The 23846-nt window shown below is 44.5% G+C and overlaps 2 protein-coding genes across 2 annotated transcripts in view; one reads left to right on the plus strand and one right to left on the minus strand.

Annotated features, from left to right (window-relative positions):
* The first annotated feature begins 274 nt into the window (after nt 1–274).
* LOC144174586 (putative methyltransferase DDB_G0268948) lies at nt 275–7408 on the plus strand. Its single transcript, XM_077703359.1, has 7 exons — nt 275–542; nt 1717–1944; nt 2616–2773; nt 4040–4247; nt 4929–5029; nt 5417–5554; nt 7207–7408. The coding sequence occupies exons 2-7, from the start codon at nt 1837–1839 to the stop codon at nt 7307–7309; spliced, it is 816 nt and encodes a 271-aa protein (XP_077559485.1). The 5' UTR covers nt 275–542; nt 1717–1836; the 3' UTR covers nt 7310–7408.
* A 14487-nt stretch (nt 7409–21895) lies between these two features.
* Etf-qo (electron transfer flavoprotein-ubiquinone oxidoreductase) overlaps nt 21896–23846 on the minus strand; it is a 30756-nt gene continuing 28805 nt past the window's right edge. The window contains exon 13 of the mRNA XM_077703360.1: nt 21896–22217. Within this exon, the coding sequence (XP_077559486.1) occupies nt 22054–22217 (164 nt within the window). The 3' untranslated portion in view covers nt 21896–22053. The remainder of the gene's footprint in view (nt 22218–23846) is intronic.

Here is a 23846-nt window from a genome sequence, read left to right on the forward strand (position 1 = left end):
GCCCGAGCAAAAGAATTTTTCTGGGCCACAGTTGGCGCTCCTCTTTATATCTTGCTCCGTGGCCTGAGCCATTACGCGGTGTTTCGTCAGACCTGTACGTCCATACGTCGCCGACCGCGCTTAGGTCAAACAACACTGCGAATTCGCGGAAAATTCAGGTGGCTAAACATTTATCTGATGCTCTCAACTTGAGGAGCGCAGAGAAAGCTGGAAGGGGTTCACGAGAAAAGGCTGTGGCACAGGCTGTGTCCTGCACTGACGTCATCGCAGCTGACGTGTTTATGAATCGCAAGCCCAGAAGGATTGGCGAAAGGTTGCACACTTATCAGGCGCTCTTAACTTGCTGGGCGCCGAGGGCCCGAGGGAGCTGGAATTGTTTCACGAGCAAGAAACGGCTGTAGTGACAATGTGCAAGCGAGGGAACAGTGAGGAGGGAGGCAGGTAATAACTCCATGCCTTCAGCCGCTGCTCCGTGACGTCATTGGAGTTGTTATCCATGTATAAGTTTTAAAACCGCACCCGACCACACGCTAAACCCCTGTTCTGTGGCAGGGCTCGCAAGCTTGGACGTTCCCTGTCTTCCCTATAGGCGGCGTAAAAATCGACGCCCCACGTGACCAACCTTGACCAACCTAAAGCGCTGTTTTCGACCATCAAGCCCACCAGACGGCGCAGGCAAAATGTTACTTTTGTTATAGAATACAAAACATTCATTCCGTGACTCAAAGAGCCCACACAGTTCGCTTACAATGTGTTATTTAAAAATACTATTAACAAGTTCCGCATCAAACATCTGTTGAGCAAAAATGTACGCAACTTTTTACGAACAGCCGACTGGTGCACCACCTTGTTTCTGAATTCGCAACCACAAAGCCGCCAATTCAAATTGAAACCGCTGCAACGGCCGACCGTTTCAATGTGCGCGGAGCACCGGTTTCGTGACTGTTATTGCTGTTATGTGCTTTTGCGTCCATCAGTTGTTGAGAGGACTGGCAAAACACGAGAATTGAGTGCTTGTGGAATGACAAATGTGGGAAATTCCGCATCGGAAGGCAGCTGTCGAGGCCAGAATATTCGATTCTTCAAACAGAAGGTGAGTGTTATGCACTCCGCTAGAAAGACGGTGCAAAGGAAACCGTTGTCGCCGTCAATACTTCATTTGTGCCCTTCGTTCGAAATCTTAGCGCAAGTGAACGAGTTGTTATGGCAAAAAAAAATGTTGTCACGAAAGCGACGTAAGCGACGTACAATTGCAGCGATCGAAATGAAATGATGTCCTGGCCTCTGTAAACTTGCGGATGTCAATAAACGATTTGTTCTCACTTGCTGCTCACTGTGGTCTGTGCCAGTCGAGGCCATCTGGTCACCTGGCGTAAAATCACTTCACTAGCGCGGCGCAAGTAAACACGCGACCAGCGTGCCAGCCAGGAGCCAGCAGGAGCAGCCACGGCCGGACTCGACGCCCCTTTCGCGCGCGGGAGGAGGAGAGTCGAGTCCGGCCGTGGAGCAGCGAGCCGGCGGCCGCCGTGCGAGGGCAGCCATGTTATTAAGGAGCTCAAGCGGCCTGTGCAAAAAGCATCCGCCATGTTTACAAAGCCGTGTTTACAGCGCCATCAAGCGGGCGTACTGGGTAGTTCACGACGCCGCCACTACGCTTTTTCTGGCACTACAGGCAAAGCTAGACCTTTGCTTCTCTAAAATCCTCCCTGTTCTGTGTCTGTGGCAAAACTCAATGCGCGCAGCCTCTATGGGTCCCAGCCGTCCCATCACGCGCCTTCTTGCAGCTTAACTCAGCTGCTATTTGTATTTTGAAAGTCGACGACAGATTATTCTAATATGAGCCACTTCTTCAAGACAGGTGCGCACGCTGCCATATACGCCAAATTTCGCCCGGTCGCACCGCAAGCGCTCATAGACAAGATACTGGAGTATTTACGAGCAAAGGTAAGCCGTCTGTGGTTTACGCCGACAAACAATTTTAAACAGAAATTATAAAAAAGAGTTAAGGGCAACCATTCCGATTGATGCGGTGGGGCGTGGGCTAGCAGTGTACGACTCCGGCAGTGTTACATTGACCGATTCCCTCTATTCCCCACGGCCTCCTCACTCCGCGTTTTTCCTGCAGTCCACTTTCACCAAGGCTTCACACAGACAACAACGCCGTATTTTCGCGAAATGACTAGCGCGTAGAAGGTCACTGCTAGCGCTTTCGGGATGCGATTGGGAAAGGCAATGCCAGCTCTTATCCTTTCGGGATTGGCGTTTAAAGTGATAATTAATCATTAACCAGAATGACGCCCCCCCCCCCCTTCCCTCATCATTACAAATTCCTACTGGTGGATCGCAGGGTTCAATGAATGATATATCTACTGAATGGTTATTAAATCGTATGTGTGCCAGCTAGTTACGTACAAAGTGCGTTAAGAACAGAAACTATAATTAGTATTAACTGCAGGCGTTTATGCTACCTATGCATTTATTTTTGTGTGGATATGTTGCTGTAGTATATCACATGATACATTGCATCAGAATAAATTGCCTGCATCAGAATAAATTGCCTGGCAGCAACTCCCATTAAAGAACAGTAATTCATTCAGTACATGTTTTTCTCGCAGACTACAAACCTGAAGCTGGCGGTAGATGTCGGCTGTGGCCCTGGCATAAGCACAACGGTTCTGGCACCATATTTTGAGGAAGTCCACGGCTATGATGTCTCGGAAGCCCAAATCGACGAAGCAAAAGCCATCAACAAGTGTGCAAATGTTTCCTTCAGGTATTGGGCCTTTTATCTCTCCAAGATCAATCTCCTCATAGAAACCTTTGCCATAGCTTTTTTCGTTTCAAGGCCTGAGCCTAAAAACCTGGCGTTGTTTATCCAGAGAGGGTGGTACCAAAAAGCCGCCCAGAGCACGGCGCGTAGTGAGAACACTTGAGGTAAAGAGATGCATGGGACAGCCAGCATGTGGGGAGACCAGCCGTGGAGAACCCTGATGGTGGGAAACCAGTGGCGTAACGTGTCACCACTGTGCCTGTTGAAGTAATTTGTGCCATGTTGCATGCCACAGATTCATTGCTTGTGGATGCAGTGTTTCGAATGGCTTGCTGTTTCGTAACCTATGAAAATGGGAAAAGGAAAGCGAAAAAAGAGACGCAAACATAACGTAGTAGTAAAGAAGTCTTCGATAAGCATTCACTAGAAAAAGCCGCAGTGCTTTCAGCTTCAGAGTATCTAAGCAGAAACAAGTGCCCCATTTGCAGTGGTCCTCAACAATGTATGCAACAGCTGCCCTAGAAACCGTGTGTCAAGCAGTACGTATAGGTGAGGGATCCATCTATCTAAGAAGCTGGGCACCTAAATAGTAACGATAGGATAAATAAGCATTATCGGTGGCTGGGCAAAATTAGCACACATTATTATATGCCAACATATGCACTAATGGGAAGTTATAGGCCATCACAGTAGCCGACCGATTTTTCGGACCTGGAGGGGAACCAAAAATAGTCCGAATCAAAGAGCAGCCCCATAAATCTGCGAGTCATTACTCCTATGGGACAACTGGCAGTTCCTCGGAAAAGTCCAAACAAAATATCCAGCTAGTCCACATTTTTGGAGTCCGAAAAAACGGTCGGCTACTGTATATGCGTTGTTCGTGTCTGTTGCAGATATCCAAAGTTACATGACCGAGCTGCCTAACTCGTTATTTGGGTACGGTGGAAGAATTGAAAGTAAGGAGGAATATAAAATTTTAATTCCTGAGCTATTCCGACAAGCAACTGCTGCGCTGCTGCCGTTCGTAGAGTTGAAGATGCCTGTTTGCTGAACCAGTATGTTTTTTGAAAGTGCACGTATATTGAATTCGATATCCGAGAACTGGTGTATGAAATGTTTGTTAGTGAAGTGCGACTGTAAAGGTGATCTGAAATCTATACATTGATGCCAGTAAAGCGTGTGCATTTCTCAGGAAAAGTTTTGAGACGTTGAAATAGCAAGAGAATGTAGAACTCCCATTGCACTTTTTTTTTCCTTGCATATGTGCAGTGTGTCACCAGCTGAGACTATCGCAGAACGGGACGAGTCGGTGCAGTTGGTTACAGTGATGCAAGCGGTTCACTGGTTTGACCTGGATGCGTTTTACAAGGAAGTGACTCGAGTTCTTGTGCCGAATGGAGTTCTGGCCCTCTGCAGTTACCTCATTCCGAAGCCAGTCAGCAAGGACCAGCCAAGGATGGACAGTATAATACACAATGTGAGAAGAAAGTAGTTACGCCTATATCGAGTGCAAGCCTCCTGTTCTCGTCTTCCCAATTATGTAATTTATGCTTGCAAATGCTAGCTTTGTACAGCCCACCGAGACCATACAGAAGGAGGGAAAACTGCTTACTGTGGATGACCGACAATATCAGCACTTTTGTGTCCAACTGCATTGTTTGCTTGTGACTTGAGCTTTCGTTACAGTACTTGCTGTAATGCTAGACCAAAATGCAGGACAGTACACAATGCTATAGGCTTAATTGTCATCGTTGTCAGTCTACTGTCTACTGCAGGACGAAGGTCGGTCCCATCGGCTTCCAACAGCTGCTATCCTGGGATGTCCGAATCCATTTTTTTCCCCACAAATTTTCTTACTTTATCCCTCCATCGAGTTAACTATCATCTGATCCTCCTAGTACCGCCTCTTGATGGCCACACTATTACCAAGATAGTCGTTCTTTTGTTGTCAGTCCTCTGCATTACATGCCTGGTGCAAGTCCACTTCTTTTTGTTAATTTTAGTTAGAACTTTGCAAGCTATTTAGCTATGTCATTTGACACTGCAGACGGAATTGCTGCTATCCTTCTTGTGGTGATATTTTTGTTGACTTCACACTATATATACTCTCATATTGTCAGTATAGATTACATATTTAGTACGTCTTCTGCTTTTACAGGAAATTTACATGGGCATAGCTAAAAAATACTGGTCACCAGTTAGGGATGTTGTTGACAACCTTTATAGAGATATCCCGCCGGCTTTTGAAGACCATGTTCGGTAAGCTGCCCAACTCATTTTTTTTTTTTTTCATGCAAAGATTTATACTATGTAGGCTGTCCCATAGCGTAACTTTCAATAGACCATTAGACAATGTTTTTATACAAAGCATTGTCTAGTTGAAGAAAAGTACCGAGTGCGGCCTGAAATAGGAAATTATTAACCCACAGAAAATAGTATGGATGCGGCAAAGTGCCAGACAGTACAAGATAAAGCTCCATGACATGATGTGCTGAAACTTTTAGGTTTTCTTAGGCGTGGGTATAACAAAGAATTAACAAAAGGAGAGGGAAGGCGCAAATGGAAATAACTGTTTTTGCTGTAGTTTCCCAGTTTCGAGTATGTATGATTCCTGCATTAAGACCTATTACCACTGCACTTTTCCAGAATAGACTGCATTGAGGGCCGCAGAATGGGCACTGTTGCGGACTATGTGAACTACACCAAGACGTGGTCAGCGTATCAGCTTTTTCTAAAGGAGAGCCCTGCGGAAGCGGAAGAAATGAGCCGCAAACTAACTTCAATGTAAGTTGCACCATACTGATGTATGTTGTAATCTAAACCATGATTGGATTGTTTCTGTCTCATTTGAGGGGTGTGTCTGAAGAGTGTAACATGTGTGCTCATCATTTGATTTGCAATTGAACTTTTGATGTAGGTTCTAGAAATTAAAGGGGGAAATTTTTGTATGTTCAAAAGATTTTCAGATCTTAAAAACTTTGTTGACCATGTGTGTTTTTCTCGAATTTTTAGCACCGTACAGCAGCTGGATTCCAGTGTTGTATGCACATAATGTTTGGAAAGGTAATTTGATTAGCAGGTGGTTCTTTTATCTTTCACGGCAACTGCAGTTGTTTCGCATATACCATTTTTTTTTTGCTATTTCAAAGCAACCAGTAGTAGAAATGTGTAAATACTCAAAAATTTGTATTGGAATTAAGTAGTTCTGGGTGTTTAATTTGAGAATATGATATTTGATATCTCCAGTTCTGTCTTGGCCGAATATTTAACCACACTACAGGTATTCAGGATTGACTGGCTGGTAAACGGGTCATAGTTGACTGCTAAACAGAGCACAATTAAAACTCAGGTCTGAGAATGAATTATATCAATCTCTCACAGTAGTGAAAGTGTAAATGCCATATGCATTCTAGTTAGTTTTTGCCCATTAGAAGTTCTTTTTGTGTGTGTGGGCCAAGAGTACAAACTGTTCTGAAACGGCATTGTATGTTCTGAAAAATAGCATGATATAATTAAAAATATTTGGTACTCAATTCAGTTAAATTTTTCTTTTACATTTTTTGATCGATTACAATTTTTTATTATTTGAAAACCTCCAACAGTAGTCAGGGGTGCACAACAGAGCTCCAGCATTGCAAGGCATCTTCTCCAGTAGGAGGAGAAGCTGTGCATTGTTATATGCAGCTGCCCTGTTGTACTACTAATTTACTAATTACAAAAAAAAATTTAAGCATGGTGTGTGACGTATCTTATCCCGTTTCTTCTTGAATTCCCAGGTTTGGTGCATTCCATCCAGATTGTGTTATTTTTGGTAAGGCAATAAGCAATGCCTGTGAACTACACCCTGTGCCAAAATTTCTGCATTTGAGCTAGCATATGTAGAGGTAGCCCTTCAGAGTTCGTACAAGATGCATTATTTAAATACCATGTACGAACTTTTTTGCACATTGTCACTCGTGCTTCACAAGGTAGTCAAGCGATTCATTTTTCACTGCTCATTCTTCTGCTAGTAATAAGGGCAAAAAAGGCAAGAAAATGTTCAGCTGCCCTTGTGCTTTGCAAAAAAATTGTTGGGGGCTCATTGAGAAGCACGTTAGAAGGCAGTTTGTTGTTCACGAGCCCACCGGCGCTGACCTCCATTGAAGCGAGATTTTCGAGCTGCGTAGTTACCATTTTCTGATGAAACCCCCAAGTGCTGAAAAGACTGATGGTACTTTTATTCTTTATCGACACTGATTGAACCACGCCGTTATTTAGACTGAAGCTATGTGTGTGAGTGCAAAAAGTTTTGCAGGGTTGCTTGTTCAGTGCAGCGGAATATTTTGTGGCCGTATCGAGAGTAGCTCTAAAGTTAAGGCAAAGCATCAGTATGTGCCGTTTTACTTCTTGATGCAGTATTGAAGCACTGGGAATTGTTTCCATTTATTCTTCATTAGATTGATGGAAGATGCTGGCAAGGTGGGACAAGACCCAGAAAAGACAAGCTTGGAAGTGAAAACTCAGTTCTTCATGATTTTGGCAAGAAAGCCGGGGCCCTGAGAAAACATCCATACAGCCATGTACCAAAGGCTCATTTCTCTTGCGTGTGTGGTGAAGTAGGGTTTATGTGCCAGAAATAATAAACGTTTTTGTTCAAATCATTGGTAACAGTGTGGTATTTCAGTTGCGGTTTCTGTTTGCCTTTACATGCCGCCTGTGTTGTTACCTGTATATATACATGCCTCCGATTAAATATTCAGTTCTGGTTTTCATCTGCAGCGGCGGCTGTCTTTGTAGCTCTTTGGTGGCCATTACCGCGATACAACAAGCAGTACGAGTACAGATCGGATGAATGTGCATAAAACTTGTGAAACAATGTTGCATTGGGCAATATAGCTGTACTTTCCTTGTTCTAACAAGTTATATATGCATTGGCGTGGCACCAAATCTTCAAGCAATGTTAAATGCTGCCCCTGTTTTTTGAACATCTCTTGTGAGTCATTTTGGGCAGTGTGTACTTTTTTTAAGGCATGTTCATCCTCGACCTCATCCCCACTGGTTCATGATGAAGAAACAAAGGTGAGGCAAGGTAGTGGACTGAAAGGAAAAGTAGAGCTTGTTGGATATGTGATGCATGACAGGAAACGCATGAAAAGGATAAAACACCCAGAATTAGACTGGGCAGTGTACTACGTGCAACTGAAAAGTAAAATTGTCAAGCAGAACCGTGCAGATGGCTGAAAGGCTGTAACTATCAACTCGCTTTCTCTAGCAAATATCTTGTGTCAGGTTTCCAGACATGTACCAACTACGTGACTTCACAGAGGCCGTTCTTTTTTTACGTACTTTTCTAAGCTTGGGGATTATTGGGGTTTTGCGAACATTAATTCAAAACGCAGCTGGTGACCTTCACTCATTCTCTTTGTGGAATTACAGTGACGAACACTGCGAATTATGCACATTTCTTGATTTTGCTGAATTGTCTGGCACCAGCGTGTAGTGCTTTCATTCCAAGCTTTGCCCAAAACAAGCATATTGCACTGGTGTTTGCTGCCAACAGCAGCGCACTATTTTACATATCATGGTAATTTTGGGGTGTAATTTTTGTGTGTTCAAAAGATTCCTTGCTCATCGTTACCTGCTTGTAAAATTCAGTCAACGCATGTCAGTGTACTGCTTGATACATACATTACCACAATAATCACAAGCCAAGCGCTCCACCTGCACCCACATATACACAAAAAAGGCATCTAAGGTAATGTCAAGGTAACAAGAACCTTGACAAACCGATGGATTGCTTTATTGATGGAGGTCACGGGGTGTTATGGCAGATATTGTAGCCGACCAATGGAGTTGTAAATTTGCTTTTGTTGGCTATCACAATCCACCACAGAGAATGTTTAACCAGCCTTTGTGTGAGCAACAAAAATTCGATGAACCATCAAATGAATGAAAATCAACTTTGAACGCTGAGATAGCATATGTGAAAACATTACGTAAGGCAGCGTGATGTTGTGGTAATTGGTGTGGCAGCCGCGATTAGCATGTTGCGTTTTCTCTTTTACCGTCCATTAGAAATAAGGTTCTAGGCCAACTGAATCGTTGAATAAAGGTTCGCATGGCTTAAACTTACAATGCGGCCACTAACGAGACTGACAAATTCAGTTGTGTCATTTTAAAACGGTTGTGAAGAAAAAAACACGTTCGGTTAATTCAACTATGGCAATATGACAATTGCAGAATAACAGCCATGCCAATGTCAGTGCAAACTTTAAAAAATTGAGCAAGATAATGAGGAAGACCAATGCGAGGTAGCAACTTACCAGTCATTTTCTCGCACCCCTTTTTCGTCACAGGCTCACAGTGCCATTTGCAGCCACTGACAAAAGCCAACGTCTGCAACCATGCATGATGAGCAATTGTACTGACACCATTCTATTTATCACTCTATTTTAACTGCGTAAGCATTTCTATGCGGCCTCAACAAGGAAATTCATGTTTATGACGTTTTATGTGTCACAGTTTTGCCACACCAGAAAAATGCTGATAATGCCCTCATTGAACTCCATAAAAAATGTCTTCCAGCAATGCATTTGGGCATAGTAGTGAAGCCGACTTTACAGGGTATCAGCATATACCTCTGCTGGGATAATACATCTAAAAAAGGCCATAAGACCTTCATACTATACTGTCATACTGTCCCTAGAAAATGTTTTTTTCCCAGAAATGCATGCGTGTATAGAAGTGAAGCCGAGATTACGCAGTCTTGGTATACTAGTTGTGCGTGCTTCATATAGAGTAAAGGGCGCTACGGGCTTCATGCCTTGATATGCGACTGCATGCAGTTTCCCTGAACAATGTCTACTTAAGCAATATGTATTTGTGTATAATAGTGAATCCAACTTAAAGTGACTCGGCGTACAGCAGAGCGGTTTATGTTGCGCATTATCCACATTCCAACTTGGGATTTAATAAAAATTTTTATTACCTTCCCTGTTATGTCACTCAATTTAGAAGTTTGTAGGGTGGTGACCTTTTATACTGATTTTATTTTATTCACTAATTTTCAATGTTCCTCGGGGCGAGCCAGTTCAGCGAGCTAGTAAACGACACTTTTTCCAAATATAACTAGGGTTAAGTCTCCTGCCACGCGCGTGGCACGAGCTACGCCCCCCTGGCAACAGCTGCTGCCACGCAGAAGTGACGTCAAGCTAAAATAATCACGTGACTTCCTGTGACGTCACAAAACAAACGTCATGTTTACGTTATTTGTTCATGCCGCTTTCTTTCGTTAACGACGACGGCAGCCGGGTGTTTACGTCTTGTGGCCCGATGTTCTCCGCCCGTGGTTCGAATGGCAGGCCTGACGCATCGTTACTTCCCTATCTCCCTGTACAGCGGCTGCTTCGCGGCGCGTTTTTCTTGTTGGGAGATGTGCTTGTAATTATTTAGATTGGGTATTTTTTGAACTTGCTGTTGCACGTCTTGGTAAGCCTAACGAATTGTTTTCTGCACGCTGCTTCGCCCCGCTTTTTACATGCTGCTATAACTGTCGTGTTGTCGTTTAATATTTTGTAAGCTTCACGTTGTCTTGCAGTTCGCGTGCTATCGGCTTTACGCGCCTGCATTCGTTGTCTACTTGTGCCTCGCTTCTTCCATGCCAAGCCTTGTGTTCTATTCTGGAGTGGTGGCTCAATTATAAAACGTGGGGATCAGTATTTTCCATCGCGTCGCGCCGTGGCTAACGAGGTAGCTGTCTTTGATGACATGCCAACGCTAGCGACGTAGTGTCAGCGTGTGCACGAATCGAGTGTCGTCAGGTAGCGCACGGAACCATCAAACGCAATCCGACCTCGCATGTAGCTTCTGCAATTTTTCCCCCGGGGCAGTAGTACTATCGCCGAGAACTGTATCCAGCTGACTATTCTGCAGAAACGATCTGTGCACGCGGCGCTGCAGAATCCGTGCAGGGAGCGCAGATTCACTTCCGTGGGGGGAGCCCAACTGCCCGTCCAAAGATATCTACTCAAGATACCACTGAAACCATTCGCCGACTGGCTGGCTTCTTGTGCAAGGAGGCTCAAGCTCCAACTGTGCAAGCATGGGAGAAGTGCAGCCGATAAGATCGCCGTGTGAGCCAAGTTTGGAACTTCTGCTAATAGTCCTTTAAAAGTATGGTGTGCATAAGGTTAACAAGTGACAGTTCAGTTATTGTTCATCTATGCTCAGATTTGTTGCTTAGAGTACCATTGTGCTTTCAACTTAATGAAATGATAGGCAAGGCTTAAAATTACTGCTTGGCTTTTATTTTCCTTTCCTTTGCTCCAGTACCCTTCGCCTCCTCTAACCTGGTTAGGCAACAAAACTTCCTCCTGCATCTGCTTTGAGTATGTATTTTGATAGGCTCGTTCCTTCTTTACTCTTGTGTTTGGCTTGGTTGGAATTGAACATAACCAGCCACAATACTTTCATTCACTCAGCAGGATAGGCTAATGATGATGAGAGCTTATCTTGGAGGCTTGCAGTCTATGCACAAATTCCAAGTGGCTGTGACATCTATACGCCCATCCCAAGCACTCTGCGGAGTTCAACTTGACACTAATGCTTGTATTCGCAACTGGTGAAGCGTGCTTAAGCATCTACTGTCCAAGCCTTTGGGGTAGTGAACAGGAAGAGTTTCCAATTGTGAGGGGTCGTTTCACATTCTATTGCTTTTTAACTCCGCACTGTGTAAACTGTTTTGTAAAATTGCTTAAGTGAATTTACTTAGTGCTAAGGGGCATTATAAAATGGCCCACATTTCGTTCACAATGATGCAAGTCTCGTCAGAAGCCAGCTGCTAGAAAACACATTCACGGGTTGTGTGTTGTGTGCCCATTAGCTGTTTCTTTTTCTTCCACAAAACGGGCACTAAGACAATCCTTTAAGCCAACAGGCTTAAAAAATAGTTTATCAAGTACAACTTCGGGGTAAAGGTTGGTGTCGAGCGTGGCATTGCCCACTCCCGAGAGTACTTCTTAATACCTTGTGCAAGAACTGGAGCCAAGGCCACGTGCGTGGATGTGAATGTCTGTCGGTGTTTGTGAAAGTTGCAGTACAGCTGGAAGGTGTATGGGTCATGGGTGGCTTTAACAATAAAATGACTGCTGAACGTACTTTTGCTCTGGTATCAATGAGCAGCATGTGAGCATTGATAAGTGCTTCACTGTTGACATTTTTGTTACACAAAAGCAGGCCATGTTAAGGCCCCCTGGCAAATATTCATGAAAAACACTGGACCAAAAAGCTGCCAACACATAGAAACCATGTTGGTCACGGCACCTTTCCAGTACTTCAGTACCGTTTGTCACCGCTGTGTTTTTTCCCCCCAACTAGTAAACTATCCCAGCGTTGCACCTTAAGCCAGAAATCAAACGCTTGTCAATGACAAGTGATCTGCCAAACTTCCGTGTCTATGCAAAAAGTGAGTAGCTCTACTTTCTGTGCACCGTTTGTGCTGTGAAGCGCCATTTCTAAACAAAATGCCAGGGTTCTTCTGGAAGATGCAGCATTAAAACCTCAACAAAAAAGGAATAAGCAAGCGATACTCTCTTGCACTACACTAGAGTCCTGCGGGAAAGCCAAACCAGCAAGTGATCTTTTTCTACAAAGCGGTGCAGACGAGCCAAGAAAAAGATTCCTTTTTGCGGACACCAAAGCTACGCTGGAAAGCCAAAATGTGTGGTGTCTGTTACTGCAGATTAGCTACAAGATGGGCATGTTCATGCAAAGACTTATGAACCAGGCTGGCGGGGTAACAAAATCATTGAATGAGGTTACAACAAAATGTGTTATGAAAAATGATATAATACTGTTTGCTATAAATAGCAATTAAAGGTATAAAATGGTTTTGACACTAGTGAAGTGGCCTGTTGGAAATCATTGGCAAAACCTAAAGAGCAACATTTCATACAGCTGCAAATGTGAAATAGCAAATCGTGGTTGGGGCCTGAATTCAGCAGGCATGCTCCAGCTGATAATGTATTATTGCAGAGCAAAGTAATTATAAAGGCCTAGGGTAAAGGTGAGCTTAGTCGAGTTATCACCAAGGTATTTGGTAGAGAGAATAGTTACAAAAATAAAGAAGCAACATGGGAAGCTTTATTTTCCCTGATTTAAGTTTATCAGCACTGAGCTTCATGTTCTGCATGTCAGATTGAAGAATGTCACACCTGCATGCACTCGGCACATCACATTTTACGGTATAACACAGTTTACTTCGAACATAGGTAAATAAGAGAATATTGCATAAGCAGTTCATTTATACGTGAAATAGAAACAGCAGGGTTTTTAAACCGAAGCCGGTAAGTGTGCTGAATGAAAGGGACCAATGATGAGTTTATGTTGTTACTAATAACAAATTTCAACGACCTTGTCTGAAACAAACCTTTCTATGGAGGGACTGTGTGTAATCATAAGATTTTTTTTTATAAATGTATGTCAAAAGGTATTTTAACGTCCTAGTCGTGGCCTGTGAGTCATCGGCGTTTTTTTCTGGTGTTTAGATGATCAAGGGCTGTTGTACGGGATCAGCCTTCTCTTCTCACTTTGGTCACCATCTTTCTTAGTCACTGCATTCATGTGCTTGGTCAGGGAGCTAGCAAGCGAGGACGACAGTCGGCACCAACTATCAGCCGAGTTCCTTCAGGCTGGGACAATTGCTGGAGAAGCTAAACAATGTTTTTAAAATCCCTAACTGAGAGCTTTCACTTTTTGTTTTGTTAAAGAACATTTAGGCAACCCTTGAAGAACTGTCCAAAATAACAAAAATGACTATTCTGCCCGTTAAATAGTTAATCTACGCACAGTGAGCGATGGCATAAAATCTATCAATGCGAACCTACCCTTTGAACCTGCCCAATATTTAGCAGAGACTCACTCCATTCATTAGCTGTTTTATGGCACTGTGTGGGTGGGCTACTGGTTTCCACCTATGGAGCGTGTGGGCCGCGCTAGTTTCCAGTCGTCCTGTCAAATGTTTTTGGAGACTAGCACTACCATGCAGTGTACGAGCCATGTATTCCTTGGGTTGGCCATGTGAAATTCTAGTGAATCGTTACAAGCCACCAAAGAAAGTGAGCATTTGTTTATCGACCACTGTTTTGTGGCCACGAAAAGTTTCGTTCATTAAAAGGACTAACAAATGACATCAATTTTATTGCAAACTTCAAACAAATAACAGTATTACAGAAAATGTGTAAAGCAGCTGGAGCTCCATAGCCACTTTCCAGCTATTTCTCCATGGCATCAGAGAATCTTGTTTGTGCGACTAACAGATACCGACCTATTCCACTGCAAAGAAACATAACTGGGCGATTGTAGTGGGGCCTCTAATTCCGTTTGATCATATCACTTGAGTGTTTACGTACAGTTAACATACTGATGACTGTGTTTATAGTGCATGCACATATAACATCAGTGTAGTTTGAAATTGGGATCTTTTTCACCATTTATTTTTGTTAAATTCGCCCCATGACAGCCTTGACGTTTGCCTATCAATTACATTTGCAGCATGCTCGCTGCTTATACCTGTTTACACAAACAATCCGTAGATGCTTTCACGTTCCAGGCACATCTTAAGATTAGATTCTGTTTGACGTTGCTCATTGAGCCTGTGCAGAACCCATAGGTTTTCATATGCTGGAGTGCATGTAGGTGTATTAGACATGATGGCCGGCCAAGCGTACACCCTTCCTATTACCGTCTGTACAGCCTCTTCTCTGACCCTATTGTCTGGGTGTCCTGAATTAACTTCCTTTGCATGAGGGACTCAGTCAAGTCTGGCCAACATAGCGTACACCACGGTACAGTGAGACGTGAAAGTTATACCAGTGCCGTGGCTATGCGATGAAGCGTCTAGCTAGTCTACCTTTTGAAGGTCACAGGTCCTAAACTGTCGTAGAATCATGTATTCTACTAGGAAATCTTTGGTTTCTACTAGGAAATCTTTTTAAGCGCTGAATATCACGCAATTATGATGCTTGTGGCGCATGCTCACAAGACTTTTCTGCTCGTAAAACGTATCGTGGGTGTAAAACAAATTTTAAGCTACAATTTCGCCCACTAGAAAATAAGAACTTCCCGACTTTCGGAAGTTTTCCTTGCGAATATTTCAGAAGAGGAGATCTACTGTAGTGGTACATACGTGGTACATGTGTGGGGACACCAAAGATTACCTTTGCTATTTTTGGCGCAATTGTCTGTAATTGTAATGCGCACACGTGCCTAGTAAAAAACAGTTGCCGCCACTACCCTTCATCCTCGGCACTGTATATTCCGATTATCTTTTGGCGCTGCCAAGTTGTCTTCATTTCGAGAACACACACCGCGATTTCAGGTCGTGGTGCAAACTTGCCGTGGTGCAAACTGTTGATAGCAGATGCCGCCGCGCCGACATGCGTCGGAAGGTTCACAGAATTACGCTCGGACGGTGACTTTTCTTGTGTGGAACGTAGCTTGTTCGAACGGGGCCAGTCGGCTGTGCGACGTCGTCTCACGTACGCTGAAACTGTACGCAGGTACCATCGGCGTACACCAAGCATAACCAAGCGGTCACGGGTCAACATTACTCGAGAGCGGCTATTTTGCTGCGGTCTGGAAAGGCTGGCTGGGTCCCCACGCAATACATAATCGCAAGCAACTTTCTCACGTTTTCAGATAGTGCTTCCAACAATATGAACTTCGGTTTATCTACGTTGTCGGCCCGAGAAAATCGGAGCTTCGTCACGCTTTCGGATACGCGACTCCATGTACGCGATACGGCGATACGGTAGCTGGCAGCAGCAGCAGCATCGCCGGCTGCTCCCGCAAGAACAAAAATTGTTTGTTTAGAAAAGTTTTAGCAGTTCAATGGTGCGTTATTTTGTACTACAAATAAAAAAAATGTGTATTTCGGACTACACTACACAAAATATTGACAATTATTATTGTTATGACGTCATTATGACGTCACGCGTGGCAGCAGCCGTTGCCAGGGGGGCGTGGCTGGTGCCACGCGCGTGGCAGAAGACGCTGCCTATAACTAGGAGCGTACGTAATTCTGAGTTGTCTGCTTCAAGTCTTGAAGGATTTGAAGAGGGCAAAATGTGGGATTCACGCCTATGATGTATGTATGTTGTCTTTGAGGGTCATTTCACTGTTCAGTGCAAAGTGCACGCTCTGCGATCTCCTTGTGATATAAAATTGTGCTGCCAGCTTTCAACAAAAATTTGAAAATTTTAGGCGAAAACTGTTTTTATTTATTCTCCAAAATAAGCATGCAGGTAAGAGCCGTCACCATTCTTAGCGTAAAACAAAACCGCAAAACGCGACCTTCGTGTAAACTTTGTGGGCGAACGGAGAAGTTGCTGATAAAAAGATTTTTAGAGACGCTGGTTTATCGTCCGCATATTGTAAGCAGACAACATCGAAACCATTGAAAACTGTCTTGTCAGAGGTATTGAATTTGTTTCAGAGATTGAAGTTGTGTTTTCAGAGGCTCTGAATTTGTTTCTGGCATGTCTTTAAGTTCTTCAAAAGATTTGTTATTCTTCTGGCATACAAAAGTTTGCAAAGGGAACAAACACGAGTTTTGACTCGTGTCATACCTGTCATTTTCGGCTTTACAAAAAATCTTGCGAACGCAAGCTATGACGTGCGCTATGCAGGCCGTCCAGCCATCGCCTCCTGTATGGCCCAGCCTAGTGGCTCTAGTTCAGCCCATGGTCCATGGAGCAAGATCCATCTGTGGTCCAGCCGGTCCAGCCCAGGTTTGAAGTATTCCCGCCACAATACATCATTGAAACGATTGAAAGCCATGACAAGCCAACCATAGAGAAAGAAATACTGGTTTTTTTTATTTCTCTATGAGCCAACGTCAGCCAACTGCAGCCAATCCTAGCCAGTACTTCTAATGATCGACAAGTCGAGAACAGTGCTAGAGTGAACTAGAATACTTGGGTAGTGGAAAAAGCGGCGGCTGCTCCCCACGGCGCCCGTGAAGCCAAACGTGTTAACCGCCGCGCGTGGCGCTGGTGTGCGCCGCCCGAGGAGATCCCAAAGCGGCGCGCGTTGATCGACGTGCCGCTATGCTGCTGTTCGGTGATTCACGCTGTGTTTTGACGTATTTTAACCGCTGCACATGGTATTTTTTGTGTGTAATTACAAGAGGAGCCTTGCAGGCACTGCACTGATCCTTAAGTGTTCTTGATTCTGTCTTTTATTGGTAATACGGACAGGGTGTTATGCGTGCGACGGTCTCTAATTGCAGAAGGGTCATGGCTCATGCAGTTTGAAAGGTTTGTGCAGTATTGTGGGGTGGGACTGCACCCCTAATAAATTTATGTGATTGCTAGAAATATTTTATATTTGCGATTTGTTTTACCCTGCTTTTACTTGTTGAGTTCCTAACTGTTCATAATTATCTTACGTTTGCAAGACGTGGGCAGTACATTTCATGAACTTGTGCATTTCTAAAGCGGTAATTATTTTATGTTAATGAGTAACCAGCGCTCCAATGAACTGTGCACTTTTAAAATGATCGCGCGATAAAATGTGCCATGTGGTGCTTTTCTTAGAACTACGTACGGTTGCGAATGTTGATGCTTTTGGCTGACTTGAGTGAAGTTTTTAAAACGTATCGTGTGTGTTGCGTGGATTAGTGCACTGCAAGGGCCCGGGCCAGGTAGCCCGCATTTTATCGGGCCCGGGCCAGGCTCGGGCTTCAACAAAAATATTTTGGGACGTGCTTGCTCGAGCGCATGCATGCAGTAGGTCTCTTCGATTTGGCCTGCACCTTCTGCCTGAGTTCAGAATTAGTTCAGCCAGTTCAGCGCAGGCGCCGCCACTGCAGCACCGGTCCTGCACTTTTGTCGTCTGCTTCTGCACCTCCTCCCTGGGAAGTGCAGGGAAAGCCGTGAACTCATCCTGCACTCTCTGCACCGTCGGTAAAGCGAAGAGAAAAGTGCAGGCGCCGCGCGCTGCACTCGAAAATCGAAGAGGCGAGTGCTGCACTACCGGAATGAGTGCAGCGAGTGCAGCCAAATCGAAGACGCCTATAGTGTCTTCGTGATGGTTGATGCTAAAATGTTTCCGCATTGATCATTTAGCTTAAATGAAAAACAAAAAAAATCAAAGTGCGAGGTCACTGCGGCGCCGTTAAAAATATCTTTCGCTGATACTGTACACAAAAAATATTTTCTATGTTACGATATATATATATATATATATATATATATATATACATATATATATATATATATATATATATATATATATATATATATATATATATATATATATATATATATATATAAATATATATATATATATATATATATATATGTATATATATATATGTGTGTGTGTGTGTGTGTGTGTGTGTGTGTGTGTGTGTGTGTGTTGTACAAAGCTCGGTCCAAGTTTAAGAAAATTAAATGCGATATATCTGTATATATAGTCGCTCTAGGTTGAAAAGGCCGATTTTTTTCGGGCTCATACTCTGTCGGACGCGGGCTGATATTTAGAAACAGTCTGGCGGGCTCAGGCTTATTTAAAAGTGTGTGTGTGTGTGTGTGTGTGTGTGTGTGTGTGTGTGTCTGTGTGTGTGTGTGTGAGTGAGTGTGTGTCTGTGTCTGTGTGTGTGTGTGTGGGTATGTGTGTGTGCGTGTGTGTGTGTGTGTGCGTGCAGGCACACTTGCACACACACACACACGCACACACACACACACACACGCGCGCACATACACACTACTGAGCACGAGGTCGCGGGTTCGATTCCCGGCCGCGGCGGCCGCTTTTCTGATGGAGGCGAAAAGCAAAAACGCCCGTGTGTACGAGATTTCGGCGCACGATAAAGATCCCCAGGTGGTCAAAATTAATCCGGAGCCCTCCACTACGGCGCGCCTCATCGCCTGCGTTGCGTCGGCGCGTTAAACCCTACAATCAATCAAATCAATCACATACACACGCGCACGCACACGCACACACGCGCGAACACACATACACGCACGCATGCACGCACATACGCACACAACGCGCGCGCACACGCACGCACGCACGCACACGCACTTGTTTGGGGCAGAACTTCACATTCAGCAGCAGCCCGACATAAGTTCAGACAACGCTGCATGCATCATTGCAAAAAGCGGCAAGAGGTTAATCTTCTATGTCTGCGGGTACGTTACCAAGATAACCGTTCTCAAGACAGAGTGTGAGGAATGCTGTGCACTGTTATACTTACAGGAAAAGACACCGTTTTGAGGCTAGGTGCAGCTGAGTACACAAGGCTTCGGGATAATGGAGGTTTTCTTTACCCCCATGGTCCCCTTTACAGATTCATCGAGCAGTTGGAGAATATTTTCACGAGCTGCACCATGATAGTGTCATAGATGTGCTGGCTATCATCAAACAAAAACAGCAGAGTACTGTTGGGTGTGATAAGCACTCCAAGATTACAGCCCAGGTGACAGCCTTTTATGTAACCACCCGTTTTCACTTTTTTGTAAAGTCGATCAACCGATCAAGAGCTAAAAAGAGAGCGGGTGCACGCTATGGAGTTAAGCCGCTGCACATGATCTTGCTTTGTAAAACTGCAGGAGGAGCCTAGCAGGCACCACATTTCTTTAAATACTCTTGGTTCTTTTTGCTTGTAACGTAGATGTAAATAATTAAATGTAAATAATGTATTATGTTATGTTTGTAGGTGTTCACTGCGCCGAAAAGTGCGCAGTTTTAAAATGATCGCGCAATAAAATTATGCCGTGTGACTTGGTGCTTTTCTGAAAATTGCGCTTGCGAATCCTGTGTTTGCGCGCTTTTCGTTGACTTCACTGAAGTTTTAAGACATCTGTCAGGTGTGCTGCATGGGTCAAATTTGAAAAAAGAAAACGGGAAACGTTTGCGAACGCACGACGCAGTTTGCTCGGTATGCAGATCTTGATCGAAAAATCAGCAAGAAAATAAAGAAAAAAAGCCGAAGTGACGTATGCTGGCCAGCCTAAAGCACGCCACTCTTTTTTCAGTTGACACAATACGATAGCAAAATCATCAAACAACGAAGAAAAAAATATCGGCATGATAGCGAGCTCGAATAAAAAAAAAAAGCATGGCGCGGTCTGCTCGGTTGGCCAAATGGGATGAAGAAATCAGCAAACGGCAAATACACGACGTAGCTATCTTTCCCATAAAAACCCTGGTACATTAATAGCATTATCAACGGTTTTTACACTAAAAAAGAACTGTAGCCCCTCGGAGACTGCCCCAACGCACGCCTACCCGCCGCTACCCCAGGCGAAAAAACGCTCGGGCGGGGCACGCGAGCGCCACCGCGCGGGGTTGACACGAAGTGCCTCACGCGGCGGCGGCCGCTTTTTCCACTACCCAAGTATTCTAGTTCACTCTAACAGTGCTTGTGAAATCAGTGGCGGTGTCGTCTGCGCGATCTAAAACTGGCCTTAAATAGTACTTTTCGGCGACCCTTGTCTGCAAGTGTTACATCTGCTGACCGATAAGTGAGCTTTCCACACGCACATGTTAGCTTTCAGATGAATCGCTACACCGGCAAGACGCATTCAAGGGATGCGACAAGCAACGACCACCGGCCAGCAAAAAGAACAAGATATGATAGAGGGGGCGATTGCGAAGATGACTTTCCGGATGGTGATTTTACAGTCGAGGAATTCGATTTCTGCCTTACCCAGGCCACTGGAGTTTCTTCGAAGCCAACTACCAGCCGCACAGATACCGGCAGTGTTAGTAACGGAGTGGTTGATGGAGCATTTAACTTGAGCTACAACCACGACGGCCAACTACAGTTGTTGCAGCGCAAGGTAGCGGCGCTCAGCAAGGAATTACACGAGACACGTCTCAGCAAGCAGGACGAGTTAAAAGCGCAGGCTGATGCCTTTTTGAAGGAGCGACATGACCTCAAGTCTCAAATCGAATTCAAGGAAGGCGAGCTGCGCAGTGCCGCGATACGACAAGCGACTTTGGAAGAAAAGCTGCGGGGAAAAGGTATTGAAACTCGCTTTAAGCAGCTCGTCGACGGGGCGACGTCAACTAACGACTCACCGTGCAACCCCGCTGCAACCAGAACTGCAGGTCCAGCTGCGCCGAAGGTGGTGTTGAAAAGGGGATCAAAGAAAGCTCTTCTACTGTCCTCGCAGTACGGAATGCATCCACCACTCGGTGACAGAACTGGGCGTGCAGTACTCGCGCATCTGGACGTGTTGCGCGATTACACAAGCAAAAGAAAAACGCGCAGTGCATCACCCGAAGGTACCAGCGCTGCCTTACTGTCCCTACGTGCCCTAACTGAAGCGGTCGCAGAAACTGTAATGAGCGTGCCAGCGACAGCCAGCATTCCAGCGGACAGAGTGTTTCGAAGTGCAGACAAGTTCAACGAAAGGTTTATTTTCGATATCTTAGCGGACCTGAGCTCTGTTGGAAACTCGAGGGTGCACTTGGAAATCGCAAGCTTACTGCACTCGTTCGCCTCGTCTTCAGAGCAGGCGTGCGGCGCCATTCTGCGAGAACCAAGCATGCTTTCTCGCCTTCTGTCACAAGTCCAAGAGGAGGAGGTCGCCATTGTGGTCTACCGGCTTTTCAGCCTCCTAGCAGCCGCTGACAACTCCTTTGCAGCCTTTTGCTGTACATCGTCAACGGTGACGTGTTGCATGTGGAAGAGCCTGTGCCAGCCTCTCAAACAAGATGTCGGTGAAGCCCTGCTCTCTGAAGGGCTGCAGCTCACACAGCACACGTTCACTGCCGTGCAGAGCTTGTGCCCTTGCTTCGGCTGGTTTGTCACCAAGGTTCTTGAGAAGCTTAGAGCTTTATTGTTGTCCCTAGATAAGGGAGAGTGTTCAGTTGACCTTCTAAGCCGCGTTTGCGCCTTAGCCCAAACAGAGACTGAGTACAGACCGCAAGTGTGCAGAATGTTGACGCAGAGCAAGCACCTTTCAAGGCTTGCCCAAGTATGGCCATTCCTAGAAGATGACAACAACCAGTCCCCAGGATCCGAACCAGACTGAGTGCTGGCCACACTATGGTAAAGCCACTTTTTCAAGGTGTACACAATATAAGGACAACACAGCACGGACTGCACTGCAGCAAGAGACATGTCCATCCACGTGTGGTGTAAATAATTTTTGCTTTTATTTGTACATACCACGATAGCCTCCATTACTGACGCAAATATACTGTGCCCGGTTTCCGCTGCCCCTTGTTGACGCTTCCTGAGTGCGAGAGTGTGGTAATTTACTAAACCCACGGTCCTAATGGATGCTCCCTCACATGCCCGTGTAGGCAGGGCCGCCACCGCCTTCGGGGCAGACCCAGTTGATGTTCTGGCTGGGGTCTTTGATGTCGCACGTCTTGCAGTGTATGCAATTTTGTGCATTGATCTGCAACCGCACGCCTTCACCGGTCTCCTTGGGCACGTATTCGTACACACCTGTGTAAATAAGAGAGGAGGGGGTGCAGTAGCATGATTACGACCTTTTTTACTAGAGTGTTATGCAAAACAACAAACACTTTTTACCACTGTCTATTCGTGGCTTTTAAAGTCACGACAAGACAGCTGTAAAAAGGGCTTCTCAGAAGAAAATAGTCCATGCTGCTGAAACCTGCACCAACTTGGTCTGGTGTTCAAGAAGAGCAGTTTCATTTTATTATTATTCGCAGCAGACAACACAGTGCACGTAAACTTGCCTTTCATGCTGTAAAATGATCAAATCACATATGTACAAGACAATTGCCGGTAATTGCAATATCTAGGCTTGCCAGCACGCCAAAGTCCTTTGCTAAAAAATGATGTGCTCCTTCAATACGAGTTCCCTAATGAAGCAAGAACATTGAGGTCAAATGTGCTCGCATTTGTTCAAATGTGTTACTCGCAAAATAAGTACCAAGCCTACTAAAGCGAGTGTTAAACCAAGAACTATGAAGGGCAGCACCCCTGAGTGTTATACCCCTGTCACATGGCAAATCTAATGTCATTCACTTTGATATTAGATTTGCCGCATACATGCATTTGTTTTTGGTTTACATGATATTAATGACATTCGGTTTGGCCGTGTGGGTCTACACGACGAAACAAATGTCATCTGATTGTGATAGTGGTGATCAGCGAGCTCGCAAAACCAGAAAATTGTATTTCAAGCTCATCTAGAATGTTTTAGTACATAATATTTTTTGAAACATAATGAAGGATTATTTCTTTAAAGTGAAAATAAGAAAATTGCCAGTTTAGGTGACATCAGTAGACACCACAAGCCGAGACAAGTCCGCAAAATATCTGTATTAGGGTAGCACATGCATTGCAGACGAGATTTTCTTTTTTGGTAGAACTTGTCTTTCTTTATTTGAAAAACAACATGAAGGGGAAACTATTAAGCTTACTAACAGTTTTTAGTAACAGTACTCTTTGCTTTATTACTGAACTTTCTTATCTAGTGCGCGCCACTGCTGTCAAGGCTACTCATTTGGCTACTGAATGAGCTCCCGAACCTCAGTTTGCCGCTAAATGTCATTCGGCATTCTCGTGAAGCGCTGACTTAATGAAATTAAGAGCGAATGACATTTGCTCTAAATGACATTAGGTCTGCCGCGTGACAGGGGTATTATAGTTTTTAGAAATCAGTGCCCTTCGTCTGGGTTTGTTTTAGAGTAACAGTGAATTCGAAGAACAAGTTGGCCTATGTCTATAAATGACAGAGCCATAAATACAATGCAGGAAACACCAAAAGCATAAAAATAGGTATTCTGTTCCGTACACTTGCCTGCACTATAATATTTGTGACTTCACAGGTTGCAAATGGTGGAACAGGATTGGCAGAATTCATGTAACAACTTTTCTGATAAAAGTAGTAAAGTAAATTTACGTACTTCACGTGTAAACCAAAAACAAATGCATGTATGCGGCAACTTTTTTGAAAAAACATGAAGTTTTGCCAGTAAGCATCACAACACAGCCAGGCTCACTACTACACAAGCCAAGCCTGTTTCAGTTTTGAATTCAGTCAATTGCTTTGTCTTGTAGAACAAGCTTAGTGGGAGGATTTCTGCCAGTGAAAACAAAAGC

This window comes from Haemaphysalis longicornis, unplaced genomic scaffold, assembly GCF_048455015.1.
Source record: "Haemaphysalis longicornis isolate Haplotype H1 unplaced genomic scaffold, Haemaphysalis longicornis Haplotype H1 scaffold_3, whole genome shotgun sequence".
Classification (NCBI taxonomy): domain Eukaryota; kingdom Metazoa; phylum Arthropoda; class Arachnida; order Ixodida; family Ixodidae; genus Haemaphysalis; species Haemaphysalis longicornis.